The sequence below is a fragment of the Neovison vison genome, chromosome 14, assembly GCF_020171115.1.
Source record: "Neovison vison isolate M4711 chromosome 14, ASM_NN_V1, whole genome shotgun sequence".
Taxonomy (NCBI): domain Eukaryota; kingdom Metazoa; phylum Chordata; class Mammalia; order Carnivora; family Mustelidae; genus Neogale; species Neogale vison.
Window position 1 is genome coordinate 4954810 of NC_058104.1, and position 20920 is coordinate 4975729.

The 20920-nt window shown below is 47.1% G+C and overlaps 1 protein-coding gene across 1 annotated transcript in view; it reads left to right on the plus strand.

Annotated features, from left to right (window-relative positions):
- SDK1 (sidekick cell adhesion molecule 1) overlaps nt 1-20920 on the plus strand; it is a 510043-nt gene that overhangs the window by 329323 nt on the left and 159800 nt on the right. Inside the window, exons 15-16 of the mRNA XM_044233031.1 lie at nt 286-426; nt 6452-6633. Of these exons, the coding sequence (XP_044088966.1) occupies nt 286-426; nt 6452-6633 (323 nt within the window). The remainder of the gene's footprint in view (nt 1-285; nt 427-6451; nt 6634-20920) is intronic.

Below are 20920 nucleotides of genomic sequence, written 5' to 3' on the forward strand. Positions count from 1 at the left end.
GCTTGTAATCCCTTCCCGGAGTGGAGATGCTGTGGGTTATCCAGACAGAATAAGGTCACCTCCTGTGTCTTCTTGCTTGCTGGCTGAACTGATTCTCTATTATGTTGATTTGCTGTACCTATTTCATGCATGTCCTCTGAGTTTGATCAGCTGTGTGCCTGGCTTTGTTCAACGCTTGATTTTGGTAAATAGTTAAGCTCCAGATTCAGTCAGACAGAGAATGCAAATGGGGACCGTTTGTCTCGGATGCTAATCTCTCTTTCCCTCACCATATTTTATCTCTAGGTTGATGTTACCTGAAGAGCCGCCCAGTGCTCCTCCAAAGAATATCGTAGCCAGCGGGCGTACCAATCAGTCCATCATGGTCCAGTGGCAACCGCCCCCAGAAACAGAGCACAATGGGGTGCTGCGTGGGTACATCCTCAGGCAAGTAGCCCGTGTTTGGCCATTTTTAGGTTCTCATTATAAAGAGTCCAGGCTCTGTTTTGCTAGGATCGCAAACTGAAAGGTCTAGAGGAGCCCAACAGTAATCAAGAGACTCAGGCTGATGTCTGACTCTAGGAAGTGGTGGGGACTATGGCCAACAAGCAACTGTGGGTTGCTTGGGTTGCAGGGGCAGCCTCTGCATATCCCCATAGCATATCCACATACGTATCGAAGCTTGCATCTTGGTAGAAGAATGAAGGGGGATATTATGTGTTGGGGTCAAGGTGTGCTATTCATTTCAAATTTTTTCTTTCTGTTTCAGTTTTTCCCGGGGCATGCATTATTAATAGAATAATTTTTAATTAATAATAATGCAGTTGACATTATCACAATTGACCAGTTGCTACTGGGCTAACTCTTACATGTTCAGTATTGCCAGGTTTCCTAGTGTAGTCAAAGAAATTTTTAAAATTCTAGCTTTTTACCTGTGATCTCACAGTTTCTAAACATTGGAAATGAAGTCTGTATGTTTCGAAAGATGGGGCAGGCCAAATTCACACTTCCATGGGCCAGATGTGGCCCAAAGCGTGGCCACTTTGCTTTCCCTGCCTTATATGGGGCAGTCAGGCTTCTGAGAATGTTGAGGGGACTCTACAAGAACTTGGCTGGGTGGGAGAGAAGAAATCTGTTTTGTCAAAACTGCTAATCTTGAAATCACGCCAAATGTGATAATTGCAGTGGTTTGTTGATGCAAGTAGTGAACAGGAAAAAATAAAGCCATGTTAAAAGGTATTTATGAAATCTCTTCTAACAGACGGTACAGCCACGACAGACATATTCATTCCACGACCTGCACTTTGCGTCCATCCCCAGCCTTATGCGACAAGAACCATGGGTGTCCATCACTACCTTCCCCCCAGTATCAGGCCCGTGCTCTCATGAGCCTGTGATCAGCAAATACTGGGTTAACAGAGGTTGAAAGGAGCTAAATGTAATGTCTTAGAAAAACATAAGAAGTTACAAAAGTGTAGCTGCTCTAGCTCTGTGCTTTTTGCATAGGGAGGACCGCTCTTCCCAGTAGCTATTGATGTAATCATCCGCTCGTGGTTTAACATACCTTTATCCATACGCGTGACATATTAGCCCATCGCAACCACTTCACTGCTCTTCTCAGGTCTTGCTCAAGCATGTGAATTATCCTCTAAACACAAGCTAGATCATTACATGAAGTGGCTTAAAGTTGGCCGTCTTGCAGGGTTCACGGGGACGAGAGGACTGGAATCAGCACTTGGGGCCCCTTTGGTCACTTTTTTTTCTTTTTTCTTTTTTTTATTTAAAGTTTTTATTTATTTATTTGAGAGAGAGACAGTGAGAGAGCATGAGCGAGGAGAAGGTCAGAGGGAGAAGCAGACTCCCCGTGGAGCTGGGAGCCCGATGTGGGACTCGATCCCGGGACTCCCGGATCACGACCGGAGCCGAAGGCAGTTGTCCAACCAACTGAGCCACCCAGGCATCCCGACTCTGCCCCTTTCAACAAGAAACTCTGAAAGGGCCCCTTTGGGCAGGGGGCACCTGTGGGCTTGGAGCAGTCCCCAGTTCCCTCCCCAAAACAGGCTGGGGCTTCCCACACACACACAGGCCCAGATCTCCTGTCCATTCCGGCTGCCACTCATGGTCTGTGCTCATCAGGTAATGAAAATAATTTCCTTGCCCTCCCTGCCTGGCCCTACCCATGCTTGTCATCCCAACTGCCTCCATCTCAAATGCACAGAGAAGGATCCTCAGGTTCCAGCTGCCAAGGAAGGACTTTAAAAGTCAACCCGCAGAACCAACCTTGGGGCGAGGACTTTAATAAGAAAATCTTTCTGATGTTACAAGGCCCCGTCAGGAACTGCACGTTTCTCTATTTTGCGGGATTACCACCATTAAAAGGATCTTGTGTGATGGTGTCAGTGGAGTCGAGTGCTGGGAGAGAGGGCATCTGTATTTGTAGGGGTTTAAATCAAGAAAGTCCTAAAATGAGGGTGTACGACCCAAGGCCTGTGAATAGCAAAGTTTCCAGAAATTAAAGGCCCATGCCAAAATGCATTTACTTGGAAACATTTCCAAATAATCCTCCAGTCTGCAAATCAGCTCTGTTTGCAACTGTGAGCCCTCCAGGGCTCAAGTGTCTGTGTCAGACATACAGCCGAATCCATGGAGGCACAAAATGGAAATAAATCACCACCGTGGCTCCGGCCGTAAGAAGTGGTTAGGATGTGTGTGCAGTAATAAAATATTTATAATAATGGGCAGGGTGCTTCTTTGAGAGGAGCGTAGGGGTTATGTCCTTTAAAAACATTCTCCTGTTTATTTCCATATAAAAAAATCATCTTGTTCTGCCTGAGACGGTCTCCCGGGCAACATATCCCACCAGTCAGAGGACAATGCCCTGCACTTTTGTTATTAATTGTGACCTTCCCAGACATCCTGTGACTATTACAAAAGCACCCTGAGCCGCAGGTCAGAATGGACCAACCTGCCTGCCGCGGAAAGGAGGGCAGCCCGCTTCCAAGACACGAATCCTGTGGCTTGTTCGGCACGATCGTATGAACAGGCGTCTAGGAGAGGCTATGGCTTGTGCATGGCTTCAGTGTCTTTGCTTAGCACACGTCCTGGACGCGCGGCGTTTCCAAACCAGCAGTATCTCCAGTGGGTTCTGCACCGTCACAGCTCTCCAGCTCCCATCATTTCATCTTATTCTTGTGACAACCCTTTGAAAGGCTATGATGATGATGTCATTTTCAGAAGTTAAAATCCAAGGCTCAGAGACGTGACGTTAAGACCATGCTCAAGGCCACCCAGCCCGTCTGTCTTCTTCCCAGCCTGTGCCTTCCGGAGCTGACTTCTTTGCTTTTCCCTGGAAGGCGTATTGTGTCGTGTTGGGTCCACACTAATGAGCCTTTCCAGTAAGCGATAGTGCCCAGTGTGTGCCATGTTGGTTGTAAGTGGTCCTGGTCACCATTCACACACCGGGCTACGCTGGGTGGGGGCCAACACTTGCCTTCTCCCAAATGGCTGATTGTCTCAGTGCTATTTATTTTGTAGACAGGGAATTTAAGTGGGATTTTCTGGCACGTGGCTTATTTGATGCCAGGCCTCTCTCTCTGTGGGCTTTGAAGACCGTGACATCCTATAGATGAACCCCCTGCTAGGAAGAGCGTCCACACCTGCTTGGTGCAGGCAGTTGAGTAGGCGACAGAGGTGGATGGAATCTGAAGCAAAAATGCAGGGTGAGGCATCGGCTTCCATTTTTGCCCGTCACGGGGGAGCACAGCTGTCCCTGCTCCTCTGGCCCTGTGAGCAGCTGCTGCTCTCAGGCAGGAGGGGGCAGGAGGACGCCTAGAACCTTCTTGCTGTTCCAGCAAGAGCTGCCTGCTCTTGCTCCTGTATCTTCCCACTACATGGGCCTCACCTGTACAAATGGTTTGTAGCAAGAGGAGCTGAAAGACTGCCCTCAGAAAATTCGGACGTTCACGAAGAACCTTTTACTGCCTTCTCCAGACTTCCATACTGTATTTTTAGCTGTCATTCTCTTCGGAGAGCTGTTATCCGTGGAAGGGCCTGAATCTGGGGTGGGGGGGGTGTCTTCCTTTTCCTGACATCAGTAGCCTGGCACAGCCTTCCCCTTTTTGCCCAGGCACTCCGCCTGGGACAGCGCAGGGACCAGAGAGATGCTGCAGCCCTCAGGGGAGCTCCGTGTCAGTGCAGAGCCAGACCCCAATCTGTCTCAAGAGCCCTCGCTCAAGGGCGCTCCCCGTCTTCACCCTTTCCCCCTCATCAGATGAAGCCGGGTCTTCCAGAGGCAGGAGCTGCCGCTTGGACAGGATTTGGGGTGTTCCTGAAGCCTCAGGATGACCAAAGCAGGTCTTCCCAGGACAGGTCCTCCCTGCATATGCCCCGCGCTCGACCCCAGGAACTAATCCACTTCTACAAACAAAATCAGGAAAAACATTTGCTCTTCCCAATAATGCTGCCAAAGTCCTTTCACAGTACACATGGCAATTTCCTAATTTATACATTTTCTAAGTCCAGGGTCATGTATGTCACTTTATTTTTTTATTTTTTTTATAAACATATAATGTATTTTTAGCCCAATGGGTACAGGTCTGTGAATTGCCAGGTTTACACACTTCACAGCAGTCACCATAGCACATACCCTCCCCAAGGTTCATAACCCCACCACCCTCTCCCAACCCTCCTCACCCCAGCAACCTTCCGTTTTGTGAGATTAGGAGTCTTTTATGGTTTGTCTCCCTCCCGATCCCATCTTGTTTCATTTCTTCTTTTTCTATTCCCCAAACCCTCCACATTGCATCTCCACTTCCTCATATCAGGGCGACCATATGATAGTTGTCTGTCTCCGATTGACTTATTTCGCTAAACATAATACCTTCTAGTTCCATCCACATAGTCACAAATGGCAAGATTTCATTTCTTTTGATGGCTGCATAGTATTCCATCAAAAATCCTTGAGGAGAACACAGGCAGCAACCTCTTCAACCTCAGCCACAGCAACTTCATCCTAGGAACATAGCCAAAGACAAGGCAAGCAAGGGCAAAAATGAACTATTGGGACTTCATCCAGATCAAAAGCTTTTGCACAGCAAAGGAAATAGTTAACAAAACCAAAAGACAATGACAGAATGGGAGAAGATATTTGCAAATGACATATCAGATAAAGGGCCAGTATCCAAATCTATAAAGAGCTTAACAAACTCAACACCCAAAGAACAAATAATCCAATCAAGAAAGGGACAGAGGACATGAGGCAGAGGACATGAACAGACATTTCTGCAAAGAAGACATCCAGATGGCCAACAGACACATGAAAAAGTGCTCCACATCACTTGGCATCAGGGAAATACAAATCAAAACCACAATGAGATACCACCTCACACCAGTCAGAATGGCTAAGATGAACAAGTCAGGAAATGACAGATGCTGGTGAGGATGCGGAGAAAGGGGAACCCTGTTGGTGCGAATGCAAGCTGGTGCAGCCACTCTGGAAAACAGCATGAAGGTCCCTCAAAAAGTTGAAAATAGAGCTACCCTACGACCCAGCAATTGCACTACTGTGTATTTACCCTAAAGATACAAACGTAGTGATCCGAAGGGGCACGTGCACCTGAATGTTCATAACAGGAATGTCCACAATAGCCAAACTATGGAAAGAACCTAGATGTCCATCAACAGATGAATGGATAAAGAAGATGTGGTGTATGTATGTCACTTTTTAAAAATAAATACAACTTTAAATTTATGTCTTGGGGGGGTGAATTGTTCTATTTATTCTACATGTTTCCTTCCTTAACAGTGAGGTAAAATTGGTCTATAACACTGTATTAGTGTCAAGGGTACACCGTAATAATTTACTTTGCATACACTGCAGAGTGATGACCCTGGTAAGTCTGGCCACCTGCAGTCACGATACAGTTAACCCCTTCACCCATTGTGTCTGCAAAGCTCCTCTACAAAGCAGCTTGTCCTGTAGCATTGACTAACATTGGAAAAATGGGAACACCATGTAGAGATACTCGTTCTGGTGCTGCGACACTCACGGAACAGATCTAGAACCCAGATGGAAGAGGAGGCCAAGAGGTTTCCCTCCTTCTCCACACATTTCAGAGCTGCGGGGAGAAAGCATGGCTCCCAAGTTGTCACTTATGGCTACACCCTGACAGAAATCATGGTTGGAACTTCTGGTACTAAGTCCCTGTGCTCCCCCGACGAGTTACACTTAAAAAGCCTTCTCTTTTCCTTACCCATCACACTGTGGAGATGTCAGTTCCGTTTTGTCCAGAACTTAAAATCGCTGGGAGACTCAACGACCCCTCTGGGAACGGTTGGCTTAGGAGGCCGTGTTTTCCGGGGCTGCCCTCTGGCCTCGCTCTTGTCTGCTGACTTTGTTTCCCTCCCCCTGCGTGGAGCAAATGCAGGTGTGCCCACTGCCTGGTTCCAGCTGTTTCTCCCTGCTCCACTGCAGGTACCGCCTGGCCGGCTTGCCGGGAGAACACCAGCAGCGCAACATCACCAGCCCGGAGGTCAACTACTGCCTGGTGACAGAGCTGATCATCTGGACGCAGTACGAGATCCAGGTGGCCGCCTACAACGGGGCGGGCCTGGGCGTCTTCAGCAGGGCCGTGACGGAATACACCCTCCAGGGAGGTAAGCTGGCTTTCCCGCACGGTTGCTGGGGAGCAGGGCGCGCCAAATTTGCCTGCAGCTTGTTAGAAATAAAAGTAAAGGGCCTGTGCCTCTCGGGGTCAGTGAGAAAGGAATCACGTCACCCGGTCTCTGCTCCGACACTGGAGCAGGACTGGAAAAGGGACACAGATGAAATTCTAGCTGCTTGCTTCTGGGTGGTAAGGCCAGGAGGGTCTCCACACACCCATCAGCGGTCCACGCGCTCGCTGAAAGATTCATGCAGTCGCCAGTTTCTAAATGGAACAGTGCTACGTTTCACAGTAAAGCTGGCTGTGGAGTCCCAGGCGATACTGTGGACGTTCTCCAAAGAGAGGGATTATTTAGAATTTTGTTTTTAGTAGTGTACTGTGATTTTTGGTAAAGGAATTTGCAACTTGGTGGGTTTTTTTTTTTTTTTTTGATTTTCAGTTATACAAGCCAAACAATTTACTAAATTGGTAAAAACCCCTCCTGGCACCTACCCTTCCCCAAAATGGCCAGGCAGAATGACATAAAGCCAGTGGGTCCTACCTTTGTAGGCTCTACCCCAACCCCATCATTTTGAACCTGATCCCCGCACCACATTCTGGAGGACCTGGGTCTCAGCTGCAGGAAGGTTGGCGTTCAGAAACATTTCGCTCTTGGTACACCTGGAAGAAATGGATGGACCCTGTCTTGGGGCGGCTGTGTGTGCCCTCAGCACCCCGATCCCGGTCGCGGGAAGCAGTTCCCCCACAAAATCAACAACTCCTTTCATTTGGCACTTCTAGCCACTGCTGACTCGCAGGTGTGAGTTTATTTGCTTCGACGTTTTTATTGCCACCAGGCCTTGACCTTTGTCAAATGATAAGGTCTCTAACTGCCCCCTTCTCTCCCCAAATCATGCCAGAGACCTAATGTTCCTTGATATTACATACTGTTATCATCACCCCATATCGATTGGCTGTCTGTCATCATCCGTAAGTCCATAAAGCCTCCTTTATAAATGAAGCACAGTCATTTCTGCTTCCATAGGGAAATGTGTCACCGGCAGGAATAGTTCAAATGCAAGACAGCCAGGGTGGACCCGCTCATCCGCACCTGAGGCTTGATTACTCGTTGGAAAATGGAGACAGCTGAGCACCTGGACAATTAATGTTTGCTTTAATTCGTCTACTTAATAACAATAAATTTGGAAATACTTAAAGTAATGAATATTGCTATTAACAATCCCCTATTGCTATTAACAATGACTGCTTCATTTTGGTCCTGGGATGTCTGAGTCCCGTGCTGGGCACAGGGAAGCACAGCTCCATCTCACTGAGAAGGGCTTGTGCCTTAGAGTTTGGCTTTGGCTCCATTGGCACTGGGGAGCCATTGAAGGTTGAGAGCAGTGAGCGACAGGAGCAAAATGCCATATGAGGAGGAAGAGCCTGTTGGCGGCTGTGCAGGGGAGCGGAGGCCACAGCAGCCCAGTGGCCACAGCGACTCCAGGCCCACGGGCAGTGATGTGGCCATGAATGGATGGGTTCCTACAGCTCTGACACAGGCTGTGAGAAGGGCGCGCTGGTAAGTTTCTGGTCTGAAACACCAGGGTGCAGGCCTAGGCAGAGGTGGCAGGGGGCAGGCTCCCATCTCTGGGTCGGATGATGGAGAGACTGACCGAGGATGCTTCTGCTAGGTGCGAGGATTTGCTTTCCTCCACTAGGTGCCAAGTGGCTTCTCTTAGTTCTCTGCCCGAGTATGGTTCATACTGTCGTTCTTTTTTTAAACTCTTGATGAGCTGACATCCCTCGATGTCATCCCTCGATGACGCCCTGTGTGTAATTTCCCCATCTGTATCTCAGCTTTTGCAGCTGGGTTGTCTTCCTTTGTCTGGGCGTTGGAGGGCTGGTGCTGGAGCCCCGAGCCTGGAGCCCCTGCAGGTCTCGGGGCACCCAGGGGACATTCTCATAATTCACATCTTCCTCCCTGTTGGTGTTGCTGCCTCTGGCATGGCCACAGGAAACATGGGTGTCTTTATCCTCCCTCTGGGGGACACAGTCTGCTTCTTAACCCATGTTTGCTTCTTCCTATGTGCTCACATGCCTGTAACATCCTGGGGAAAGGACCCTGTGCTTCTTGAATGCAGTGGGTCCTTTCCTGCTGTTCCAGATGCTGCCATAGACTTCCTCCTCCACCTGTCCCTTGGTCACCTGATAGAGCTTCTCAGGCTTCTGACAGCCTCTGACCCGTCAACAGGAAGCGCCATCCACCCTGGCCCTCCTCTGAGCGCCACGCCTGAGCCCCAGGGCAAATCAGGGCTGAGATGTTTGTGGAGCACAGCATCGGAATCCTGTCCCTTGGGTGTGGCTGTGGCGCTTGACTCGCATGAGGAGGGGTACCCAGGCAGGGAGATGGCCAGCCCCAGCATGCCATGTGCTCCCGCCGTGCGGGTCCAGTCTTGCTCCTCAGGAGAATCCTGGTCAGCCATCCCACAGCTTGTAAATTGTGTCCCTCTTCAGTGTTCCTACCTTAGACAGGACACATGTAAGAGAGGATTTAGACGCGCAGATGGGAAGAACCAGGGAGTGGAGGTGGGGGACCTGGTCTCGAGCAGGGGCAGAGTAAACCAGATAAAAAATGATCCGATTAAAAGGTGAGGCATTAGGAAGAAAAATGGCAACAGCAGGGGCCATGAATAATTTACAGAGATGATGATGGAAAGCACGGGTTTGTGAGCTGTCTTCCCACACACGAGCTCGCTCACATCTGTCCAGAAACAGCCCTTTCTGGCTAGCCCATCAAGGCCTGACTCCACAGTCACTGCTTATCTGCCTTCTAGAAGCACATCGCCTCTGTGAGCCGCAGGTTCCCTGTTGTAAAATTATACCCTGGAAGAGTGTGTGCCCTTGGCTGCCTCATGGGCGGGTGTGAGAGAAGACACAGGCAAGGCCTTGAAAAGCCCTGAGCGCCTACACAAATACCCAGTGGCTACTGTTTGTCCCCTTCCCTCCTCCCAGGGCAATGCCCGGCATCTGCTTTGTATTTGAATGTCTCTGTGGTGACGGTTGTACTGAGAGAAATGGGGTCAATCTCTGCCAATAGGGAAATCTCGAGGGGTGTGAGCACCTAGTGCGTGCCCAGTGTCCCGTGATGGGCCACAGCCCTGAGAGTGGGGAAGACACCAGACACGCTGTCCAATTTGGGGCAGCCTTGCCTGGGAGGGGAGACTAACATTTGTGATGAAAGAGCAAGACCTACCCACGAAACCAGCCTCGCTCGGGTGTGGTCGCTTCCCCTCTGTCCCAAAGATCGGTGTGACGAGTGTGCTGCCAAGACTTGCGAGCTGAGAGACTCAGAGGAACCTGCCATCAACATGGAAAGGGACTTTATTAGGATCGACATGGTGGGACCACAGCGCAGGAGTTAGGGTTCCACCGTGCGTAGTGGTTGGAAACGGAGTCCAGCTGCAGGAAACAGACCCAGAGTAACAGATGAAACACAATGAAGGGGTGTTTTTATTATCTCCCATCCCAAGTGGGCCTTGGGCTGCACAGGGTCTTACTGGCAGCTCCATGGCCCCCAGATAGGCTCCTTCTTTTTGCTTTGCCATCTTTAGAGTTTGCCTTGTGGCTGCAAGCTAGCTACTGGGATACCAGCTATCATGTCCACATTCTAGAAGGAGGAAGGCACGGTGTTACAGCATGCAGCCAGCTATGCAGGTATGCTCGTCTTGGAAGAACTTTCTTAGAAGATCCCTCTGCTGCTGACTATGCGTACAATTCATGGGCTGTTCTCTGTGCAGAAAAGCCTAGAAAGGTGCTCGTTTGGCTGGATACATTTCTGCCAGTTGCTAAGAAAGGAAGGGGGGACAGACAGTGGAGGGCAGCTACCAGTTTCTGCCTCGCATTCTACAGCGACTCCTGCTGAGGAGTGAAACGCAGAGGATATGCAATTTCAAGACATAAAATTGCATGGCCTCCTGTCTCACAGCCCGCTGCATGCGGAGGGCCTCAGGATCCTTGGAATCACCCACATAAGAATTAGCAGACACTAGCCGCATGGCTCCTCCAGCCCTTGGCATTGGGGTCTCAGCTCATGGTCCATTTGGGCACCAGCTCAGCAAGCTTGTGGACACTTGGGGCCCCTCTCCATGGGCTTAAGGTGCCCCATGACTGTTAGTGCCTCGTGTTGACAAAGCGTATAGGACTGAGCTGGCCCTTGCAGCTGGAAAGAGAATAATTTCAATGTCTGATTATTAGAGGGGAAGAGAATTACTCATAAAATTAATTTTTTGTTCAGCCTAATTTGGAAAATTATTGGAACATATATGCACATAATTCTGGAGTCTGTCAGGACACCCTGGGAACAGCAGGAAGCACCCAGGCTTCTGGAAACATAAAGCTTCCGTCCAGCCCGCCTGATTTTGTCCTCCTCCCTTCAGCTGAGCGGCACGCCTGATCCATCAGGGGAAATGAGATGTAATTTGTCCTGACTTTAATAAGCTCTTTGGATTTAGCTCCTCTGGAGAAAGCATCGGAATGCCAGGGAGAGCTGGTGTGGATCCCGCCACCATGAGGCGGTGTGTGACAGAGTGGCTGGTCATTCTCAAAGAGAACTCAGGAACGTCCCAGCCTTGGCCTGGGAGACAGAGCCACGCACGCGCAGGTGGCCCTTGCTGGCACCCCCTGCGGACACAGAGGGGCAGACAAGCATTGACCCCAGGGGGCGGGGGAGGCGCCTGCCTGCTGCTGGGCACACAGATTGTTGGCTCTTGAGTAGATTTACTGCACGGAAGCTCCCAAAAGACGATCAACAAGTCATCTGTGCCTGGAGGTCAACACCATGGCCTATCGACCCCTCCTATTTGCCTGTCATATGGCCCAGTTTTCTTTTTAATCCCGTTTATCATTGAGATCTATTAAAAACGTCTGGTTTGTCAACTTGGGTTCTTCGCATTCTTGACATTGGCAAACATCTTGGACATGTGGGGGGTTCTTTTTTTTTTTTTAATTTTATTGCGAGGGTTCTTTAATATCAACTTTCTCACCTCCCCCGACTCTTCACACCCCTCCCCCATCCACCATTCTGCCATTATCCTGTCCACCAATCCCACTGAATAGATCTTAGCAGTGCCTCCCTGACCTTTTCTGCTCTAGGCATTTTATTTATTTATTTTTTAAAGATTACGTATTTATTTGACAGAGAGAAATCACAAGTAGATGGAGAGGCAGGCAGAGAGAGAGAGAGAGGGAAGCAGGCTCCCTGCTGAGCAGAGAGCCCGATGCGGGACTCGATCCCAGGCCCCTGAGATCATGACCTGAGCCGAAGGCAGCGGCTTAACCCACTGAGCCACCCAGGCACCCCTGCTCTAGACATTTTAAAATGCGACATACCAACTTACAAATCGAGCGGCAAACCCTAAGACACTGCCAGCCACGTGAAATTTCCAAAGGGGTGAGAGGAAAGGTCCCTCCAGCCACAGGAGCTGCAGCCTAAAACCCGGCTAATGTGGGACCCGCTCATCAAACTTCCATCATGATTACCCTAAATGAAGTGGAAAATAACTGAAATTGACTGAGGAATTTCTTTCAAGACGCTCTGGAAATCAATATGCTTTCAGCTGTGAGTGGAAAAGGCCATAGCGTGTAAGCTCCGCATAACGAAACGCCCCATATAATTACAAGCATTTCCTTACTGCCAATGTCGACGTCAGCAACTTCCCAATCATTTAGGAGGAGGAGAGCACTGCAGTCATTACAGCAATGAGGGGTCCGAATCCAACACTGACACAGTGTTTGGTTCCCCAAGTCAGGTTTTGTTAAAAACGGTTCAGCTCCCCAGAAGAGCCTGGTGTAGGTGCGCTGTGACCATGGGGTTCTTGGGAGAGCTTGAGCGTGGCTTCCTGCCGGCGCGTAAGTGTGAGAGACAACCGCAGCATCCTAAGATATGCCCATGTAGATGAGTGAACTTCCCTCCGCTTCTTAACTGTGTTCACAAAGATGCAGATGTTGGTTTTTCTATAAAGGGTCCAAAGACAAATGATACTATAAATCATCATTTTAAGCACACCAAGGTTTTAATTTTTTTTCTGGTTTTATTTCTTTATCATTTTTCTTCCAGTAACAGGTATTTTTGTGCTGTAATGATTTATTCTGGTTTCAGAACATTACCTTCTAATGAAAGAGAAATACTTCATATTTAAAGAGAGATGGAAAAAACATTTGGTTATCCACATTTCTAAAACATTAGTAAAAGCTCCTAAGTGTTCACTTGGGCTTTGAAAGGTTTTCTAAAGTAAGGATTATAAATGAACACTCTGTTTGCAAGCTCCATTCGCATCTCCTCTTGGGAAATTCTCAATGTGGCATAAATGACATTGCACAAAAGATTTGTTTCTCAATCCTTAAGACTTTCTAGACCTCGGGCTTTGCCTACAGAATAGGATAATGCGGCGGGTTCTCCCAGAATCGCCTACAACATTAAGGAAGAACTGTACAAAATGATGTGAGATGTTCCATCAGGAATGGCCTCGATTCAGTCTTCGAGAATTTCCAGGGAAGGAAAGGAAAGGATAGGAAACTAGAATTTGGGAGGAAGCCACTCTATACAGGTTTTTATTGCCATCTGCTATGCACGTACACACCACGCCTCGCCTTGGTCATCTCCCGACAGTCGTGAGAGAGAGCCGTCACTGCTCCTGTTTCACAGAGAAAAATGGGAGCTAGCTTGTCCAAAGTCACGTAGCTGGAAAATGCTGGAATTTGTGCTCTTTTCATTCTGTGTGTATCAAACAAACATGCACAGAAATTACTTCCAGATTTTCAGTGCAGCTTGAATATAGAATAGAGAGAAGGATCTCACCTTACTTCCATTCACACGGCAGCTGGGTTTGCAGGAATTTGTGGTCATTTCGGACAGCAGTCTACAACAGGAAGTCTATTTGACATTGAAACCCAGTACACACACACAAATACACATACACACAAACACACACAGCTGAAACAACAGTCACAGCACAATAGCCACCCTTACACGGTGTGATGTTCTTCGATATTTTCTGTCCTATTTCATTCTCCCATGAACGCTGGCTGTGACCACTAAATGGATTTCCTGGTCTGCTAATGCAGTTGTGACCTACAGTTTGAAGAACACTGAATTCAAGCAATACAGGGCACTTGGTTCAGCGGATCTTGCATCCGTCTCAGAAGAGGCTCCCGCTAGCCTGTAGTATGCATCAGGGTCCACAAGGAGGACACCACTGAAGCCCACGATAAAAGACCAGACAAGGGTCTGAATTGGGGCATGAGTGGGGTCATGGTCCTGGGTGCAGTGCTAAGATCTGGGTGCTGGAGGAGCTTCCAGTACCTGGGTCTCTGCAGATGACCTCGTGAGTGAAGGGAGGCTCCCCAGGGTACGACTTGACCTTCAGCTACTTCTGAAAGACACAAGGAACAATCAAACCAGTTTTAAATTGCTGTGACAAGCATTTTGTTTTGTCCCACAGACTGGTCTTCCCTACAAGCCTGGGAACTCTTCAAGGGTGGGGGTTCGATTTTTTGATTGGTATCTGTGTGCCCAAACCCAAGCACAGTGCCTGATATGAAAATACACAAGGTGTAAGTAGAGGCCGGACTAAAGACAGATGCTTCTCGTTTCTTCCTCAGTTTCCAAGGCTGTGCCAATTTCATCTCCATATTCAGCATGATGCCCTCCTTTCCCTCCTGCTCGTTTTTGTCTCAGAATCTCAAAGGAAAGGCCAGTGCCCGCCTCCTCTGCCCCCACGCACTGCCCCTCCCTGGCCTAAAAACCGGTCACAAATGTTTTCTTCTCAGTGCCTGGACAAAAAAATCAGGGAAAATAAGTTCAGAAAGGGCCACGCAACGCTTCTAAAGTTTTAAAGTATTAAAGTGTTTTTTTATTCAGGCCATTAAAAAAAGATACTTGAGCTTATTTGTCCAAGATTTGTTATGCTAATAATGTGCTAGGAATGTTTAATGCAGTGGGAACATTCAGGTGTATCCAAACCACGAGAACCATAACAACACAAGAGCTCATCCACAGCCTGTAACGATCTGGAATTAACGATAACACCCGACACACAAATCGTAATATATACATCCATGAAGCGATGTGGAGCCAATAATTCTTCCAAATAACGAGCTGGCTTCTCCCCTCTTTGAAAGGCAGAGACATTTAATTCCTTAGGATCACCTGGAGAACTGGGTGCCCATCAATCTCCACTACGCTCCAGATAGACACTGCAATCCTTAATATGTGAAATCATCTACTTTAAGGCTAATGAAAAACAGACGTAAAGACCCGAGTGCCCCTGCGCCACCTGGGGTGGGGGCCCCCTCCAGGACCTGCGGTCCAGCCCGCGTCCATCCCCAGCGCACAGGTCTGAGGTGAAGAGACCATTTCCCAGGCAAGGTGGTCCCTGAACGGCCCCACACCAGGCTGCCCCCTGGTGCCCTTGAGAGCCACAAGAGATTAACTCTTTCTGCAGCATCGCTCACACTTTCTGGGTTTATCTGCAACAGATAAGGCCCGGCTCCTTCACTAAATGAAAACCATGTGGGGCGAAGCACCCTCATTTCATTCCGTGCTCAGTTCAGCTGATTCTGCAGCATCAGCGGGGGCTGCCCCGCACCGTTAGCCTGGGTTTGCCCCCATCTGGTGGGGGTTAGAAGTGGGGTGCAGAAGGCAAGCATGGTCCTAGCACAGAGGCCTGAACGCCCATGACCCCTGCCCCGTGAGGCCTCATGAATTCCCCACAGTGTCACCTGGTTCACTTTGCCTGACGTGTTGTAAATCTCCACAATGTCAGATAGCCCGGTGGTCCGCACCACTTTCTTTAGATTAACAATGACCATAAACTGATTGTGCCGCTTACACAGACTGAATCACAAATGAATGGTAACGACAGGCTAGAGTTTACTCAAGGGTGTTGCACGTAAGCTTTTACAGAATCTGGAGAACATTGTTGGAGAACTTGTCTGAGACACACTCTTTCAGCCACAGAGAACGGTCCAGGAAATGTGCTCACCTGGCATCATCTCAGATGCTCTGGGTTGTAAATAATAGTACACGTTCCTGGCAGAAAACAGGGGGCAAGAGGCACATGGGCATGGTGAACCCGGACCCACGGCAGCTGTGACCACAATCTCAATCTCCCTGTAGAGACCACACTTTTCCAAATCAAGGCAGATCACAATCCCATGGAGTCGGATCTCGGCTGGATGCTGCTTAGAGCCCTGAGCTCGGCTCCAGGTCCCTCACCAAGGGAAAAACCAAGGCTTCTGGGAGGAGGACAGCCAGTAGAGTGGGCAGTGCTCCCTAAATCCTGCTATACGGGAGAGAGAGAAACAGGATGCTTGTCTGGCCAGTAGGAGTAAAGCCTAACTGGACATTTTTGTGGTTTTTGAAATAGTCTAATATGTGCGAGGTACAGTTTACCCAGGAGACCAATGGAGGTCACTGGGCACACGTCGTGGAAGTCGAGGTTTGAGTGGAGAATAAGGAAAAGCCCCTTTACTGGGCACAGCAGAGGTGCAGGTTGACCTCTAGAGCAGGAAGACCGTGTCTGAGAAGCTCCGAGACGCTGTGCCCACAGAAGCTAATGGGCCACCTGTCTGGTGCTGTGGGTGAACCCCATGGCCTCAGATGGGCCCTTGCATTTCCTCCTCTGCTCTGCACACCTCTCTCTACACTAGCAGCAGCGGGGTGCCTGGTCAGGCTCTGGCCTCTGTGACATTTTCTCAGAGGAAGCATTCTGTATCAGAGCTCTGGTTATTGTAATGTCATAGAACAGGACCATGATGTTGTTCTAGAACATGGACTTAAGTCTGTGTCTGTGCCTTTTAGACACACACCCAGGCAATAACTTGCCATCCACATTTGCACCTGGTAATTCCTACTTAGACTTAAAGATCTGGCTCAGGACCTGTCTCCTCCATAGAGTCTTCCTGAGGGAAATCTGTGTTGACCTTCCAAGTAGCACTTATGCATGGGATTACAAATGTCTGCTTATCCCACTAGATGCTAAACTCCCAGGAAGGCAGAGACCACAGACCTTTTATTCACCATGTAAGCACCAAGGAAGGACCAGACCTGATCACAGTAGGCCCTGATACACATATGCAAACATGGCACACACACACACACACACACCGTTGCACACAGATGCATGCACACACACACATTTGTATACACATATGCACACCCACACAGACATATACACACACATATGGACTCACACATTGGCATGCCCTCACCAGAGATAAACCTGGCTTCTCTGTGCATAAATGAGAATCTGAAGCCAAAATAACAAGTCTTCCAGCACATTATACTAATCCTTCTATATCCAGCTGGTGTGTTTCTCTTTATCATCAGCTTGTGAGATCACATCACAGTGTTTCCAGGGAGGGAAGGATGCAAGTTCACTAGCTCATTGCCATATTGCCCATGGCAGGGAACCAATAGATTGTATCAAAAAAGAGGACTTCAGGGCTATGTAAACATGTTAGTGTGTGCGTATATTAGAACAAAAATACAAACCTTTCCAGTTACCAAAACATACCAAAGAAAAAAGAAAATTAGACCACACAGTGAGGCATACACATGTACACATACACACAGAGACATAGCAATAAGCATGTGTGTAATTATAACACGTATGTAACATGTGTGTATGCAATATACAGAACTGAAGCCAAATTTATTGATTCTATCAATAAATGTAATATAATATATAATATAATAATATATAATATATATATTGATTCTATAAATAAATGTAAAATATAATAAATAATTGTAATGGACTTTAATTAGCCTATAAAAATTAAAAACATTTCCAGATTGGCTGGCAAAGCAAAACCTAATGTGACACCCTAGACACAAGATACCCAAAAGGAAGGGACTTAGAAAGGCAAAAAGTAAAAAGATGTAGAAAAGGTATACAGACAAACAGGAATAAAAGAAAGCAGGTGAAGTACTCTTGATTTCTGACCCATAGACCCAAATGTCTTTCAAAGACAAAGGAGAGCATGTTTTAATGCCAAAAGCCGCAGTTCACCGTGAAGTAACCCCATTCATTCGTGGACCTAGGAACACAGCAGTGGCCTGCACGAGGCAGAAACCATATGGGACGCGAAGGGAACAGAGAGACACTAACAAGAAGAGACGTTGACATGTCTCTCAGCCCCAGGCAGATGTGGACAGAGAGTAAGATCAGCCACAGCATGGAATACCTAAATGACACGATAAACAAGGTAGAACTTAGGTATCAACTGTGAACCCTAGCAAGAGAAAATACACCTTGTTCTACAAAGGGATGGGGAGCATTTATGAAAATCGAGCATGTCTTGGGCCACGAAAAATCCCAGACGATTCCAGAGAATACAAAGATCGTATCAAGGAAGGCAAGTTACAAACTAGTGTTTCACTTTATGAATATTGATGCAAAAATGCCCCCAAAATCATCAAACAAAGCTCAACAGCCTGTGAAAAAGTACTAGATCATCACCAAGTGAGGTTTAATCCAAGAATGTGGTCTGGATGTTTGACAATATTCGACACTCCTCCGTAGTAAAAAGGTGTCATAAAATAGGAATTCATACATATTTACTCAGTCTGATAAAGGGCATTGGTGCCTCAGCCCCCGAGGCCATTTTCTCCATTCACTTAATGAGGCAGCACCGCCAGTGCTCCTGCTAACGAGAACCGATGGGCTGCCCACACTCTCCACTTTCGAATATCGCAGGGAGATTGTGTGCCAAAGCAGTGGACAGGAGAAAGCAATCAGAGCCACTAGGGCTGAAGACAAGTGCTAAAATTATCCTGCAGACAGTAAGTTCATAAATCATAAATAAATAAAATTAACCTGCAGACAATACAATTTGATATCTGGAAACTCTGAAAGAGCCCCCTGAGAAACTCTGTCACCGATAAGAGAATTTATCAAACTAGCCCGTTCCAAAATCAACACAGGAAAACAGGAGACTCCATAAACACAAAACACAGCGAGAAGCTATAATCCGAGAGAAGACCCCACTTATAATAGCAGAAAGCATTAGAAAGGAAACAAAAGGAAGAAATCTGGGGGTGAAATTAATAAGAAATGGCTGACTACCAACATTCCTGAAAGTCATACAAATAGACACAAACAAATGGAGAGTTTCGTCGTGTTCTTGGGCGAGAAGACCCACTGTCACAGTGATTGTGGTGCTCCCAACCTTAATGTAGAAATGCCCCATGGTCTCAATAAAAACAGTATCAGAATATTTTTTCTCACTAGAGAATTTCACTTTCAAAGTTCATCCAGAAGAAGATGAACAAGAGTAGCAGGGGAAATCCTGAGCAAGAAAAGCAGCAAGGATGGACTCGTCCTTTAGGAATGAAAATATATTATCAAGCTCTGTAATTAAAAGAGTGTAGTATTGGTGCAGGAAGGGACGTTGAATGGAACAGAGTAGGAAATCTAGAAATGGACTGTTAGACCTGGAAATTCAGTACACGATAAAAGTGGCATCTTGCATGTCTAATCAAAGACAGACTTTTTATTTTTTTTAAGATTTTGTTTATTTGATAGAGATCACAAGTAGGCAGAGAGACAGGCAGAGAGGGAGGTGAAGCAGGTTCCCCGTGGAGCAGAGAGCCTGATGCAGGGCTGCATCCCAGGACCCTGAGGTCATGACCCAAGCCGAAGGCAGAGGCCTAACCCACTGAACCACCCAGGCGCCACAAAGACAGACTTTTTGATAAATTGCATTGAGGTGAGTGGATGTCGAGCCATGCCCTACACCATACTCAAGGATGTATTCCAAATGGGTCAGAAAAATCCATATTAAAAACTTGGAATATTATTCAGCCATTAGAAAACACGAATACCCAATATCTGCATCAACATGGTTGGGACTAGAGGAGATTATGCCAAGTGAAATAAATCAAACTGAAAAAGATAATTATCATATGGTTTCACTTATTTGTGGAACATAGGGAATAGCATGGAGGACATAAGGGGAAGGAAGGGAAAATTGAAGGGGGGGATCAGAGGAGGAGATGAACCATGAGAGACTATGGACTCCGGGAAACAAACGGAGGGTTTCAGAGGTGAGGGCAGTGGGGGGATGGTGAGCCTGGCAACGGGTATTAAAGAGGGCACGGATGGCAATGAGCACTGGGTGTTATACGCAAACCATAAATCATTGAACACTATGCCAACAACTAACGATGTATTGTACGGTGACTACATAATATAATTTTTAAAATTATTAAAAATATTTATTAAAATAGTTAATATAAAAATAAAATATTTTAAATATTTTAAAAATATTAAATTAAAATATTAATTAAAAATAATAAATATTAAATTAAATATTAAAATATTTTTAAAATTATTTAAAAACTGCCTCAGTGGCTCAGTGGGTTAAAGCCTCTGCCTTCGGCTCAGGTCATGATCCCAGGGTCCTGGGATCGAGCCCCATATTGGGTTGTCTGCTCAGCAGGGAGCCTGCTTCCTCTTCTCTCTCTCTCTGCCTGCCTTTCTGCCTACTTGTGATCTCTGTCAAATAAATAAGTAAAATCTTAAAAAAGAAACTAAGAAATAAAATAAAAATAAAAACATGCAGTACTAGAGAAAAAAAAATCTAGCAAATTCCATTATAACCTGGAAGAGGGGAAAACTTTTCTTTTAAATTCTAGAAGTAATAAATGAAAAGAATTGATGAATTTGACTACATAAAATGTTTAAATAGTTGAAATACTCTGTATACAAAAAAAAAAGCAAGGAGGGAAAAAAACAGCAAATTCTATCCCACACAAGTTGTTATTAGCTGTATATTAAGCTCTACCTTAAGAGTTTCTAAAATAGAGAAGAAAAAAGACCTGTAAGCAAGAGAAAGAAGTCAAGAAATAAGAAAGGAGAATTAACAGAAGTGCAAATGACCCTTAGCCACATGAAAAAATGCTCACTTTTGCCAAAATAAGAGGAGCACAAAGAGAAACTACACAGAGACACCATTTCTCACTTATTGTTTTGGCAAAAATGTGAAAATTTGACAATATTCCGTGATAAGGCCTGAAACAGGCACGCTTGCTCCCTGCTGCTGGGAAGGCAACAGGACACAAACAGAGGCAGGTCCGGCAGCAGAGGGCGGTGGATGCCACCTTTCGCAGGAGGACGTCCGAAGAGGAAGAGGTCTGCATGATCTCAAAGCATCTCCCCCCAAAATGCATACAACTGACAGGGGGAAAGGGATAACTCTATGGAGGGGAAACTTGGCAGCGGGGGTTTCATCCCCAG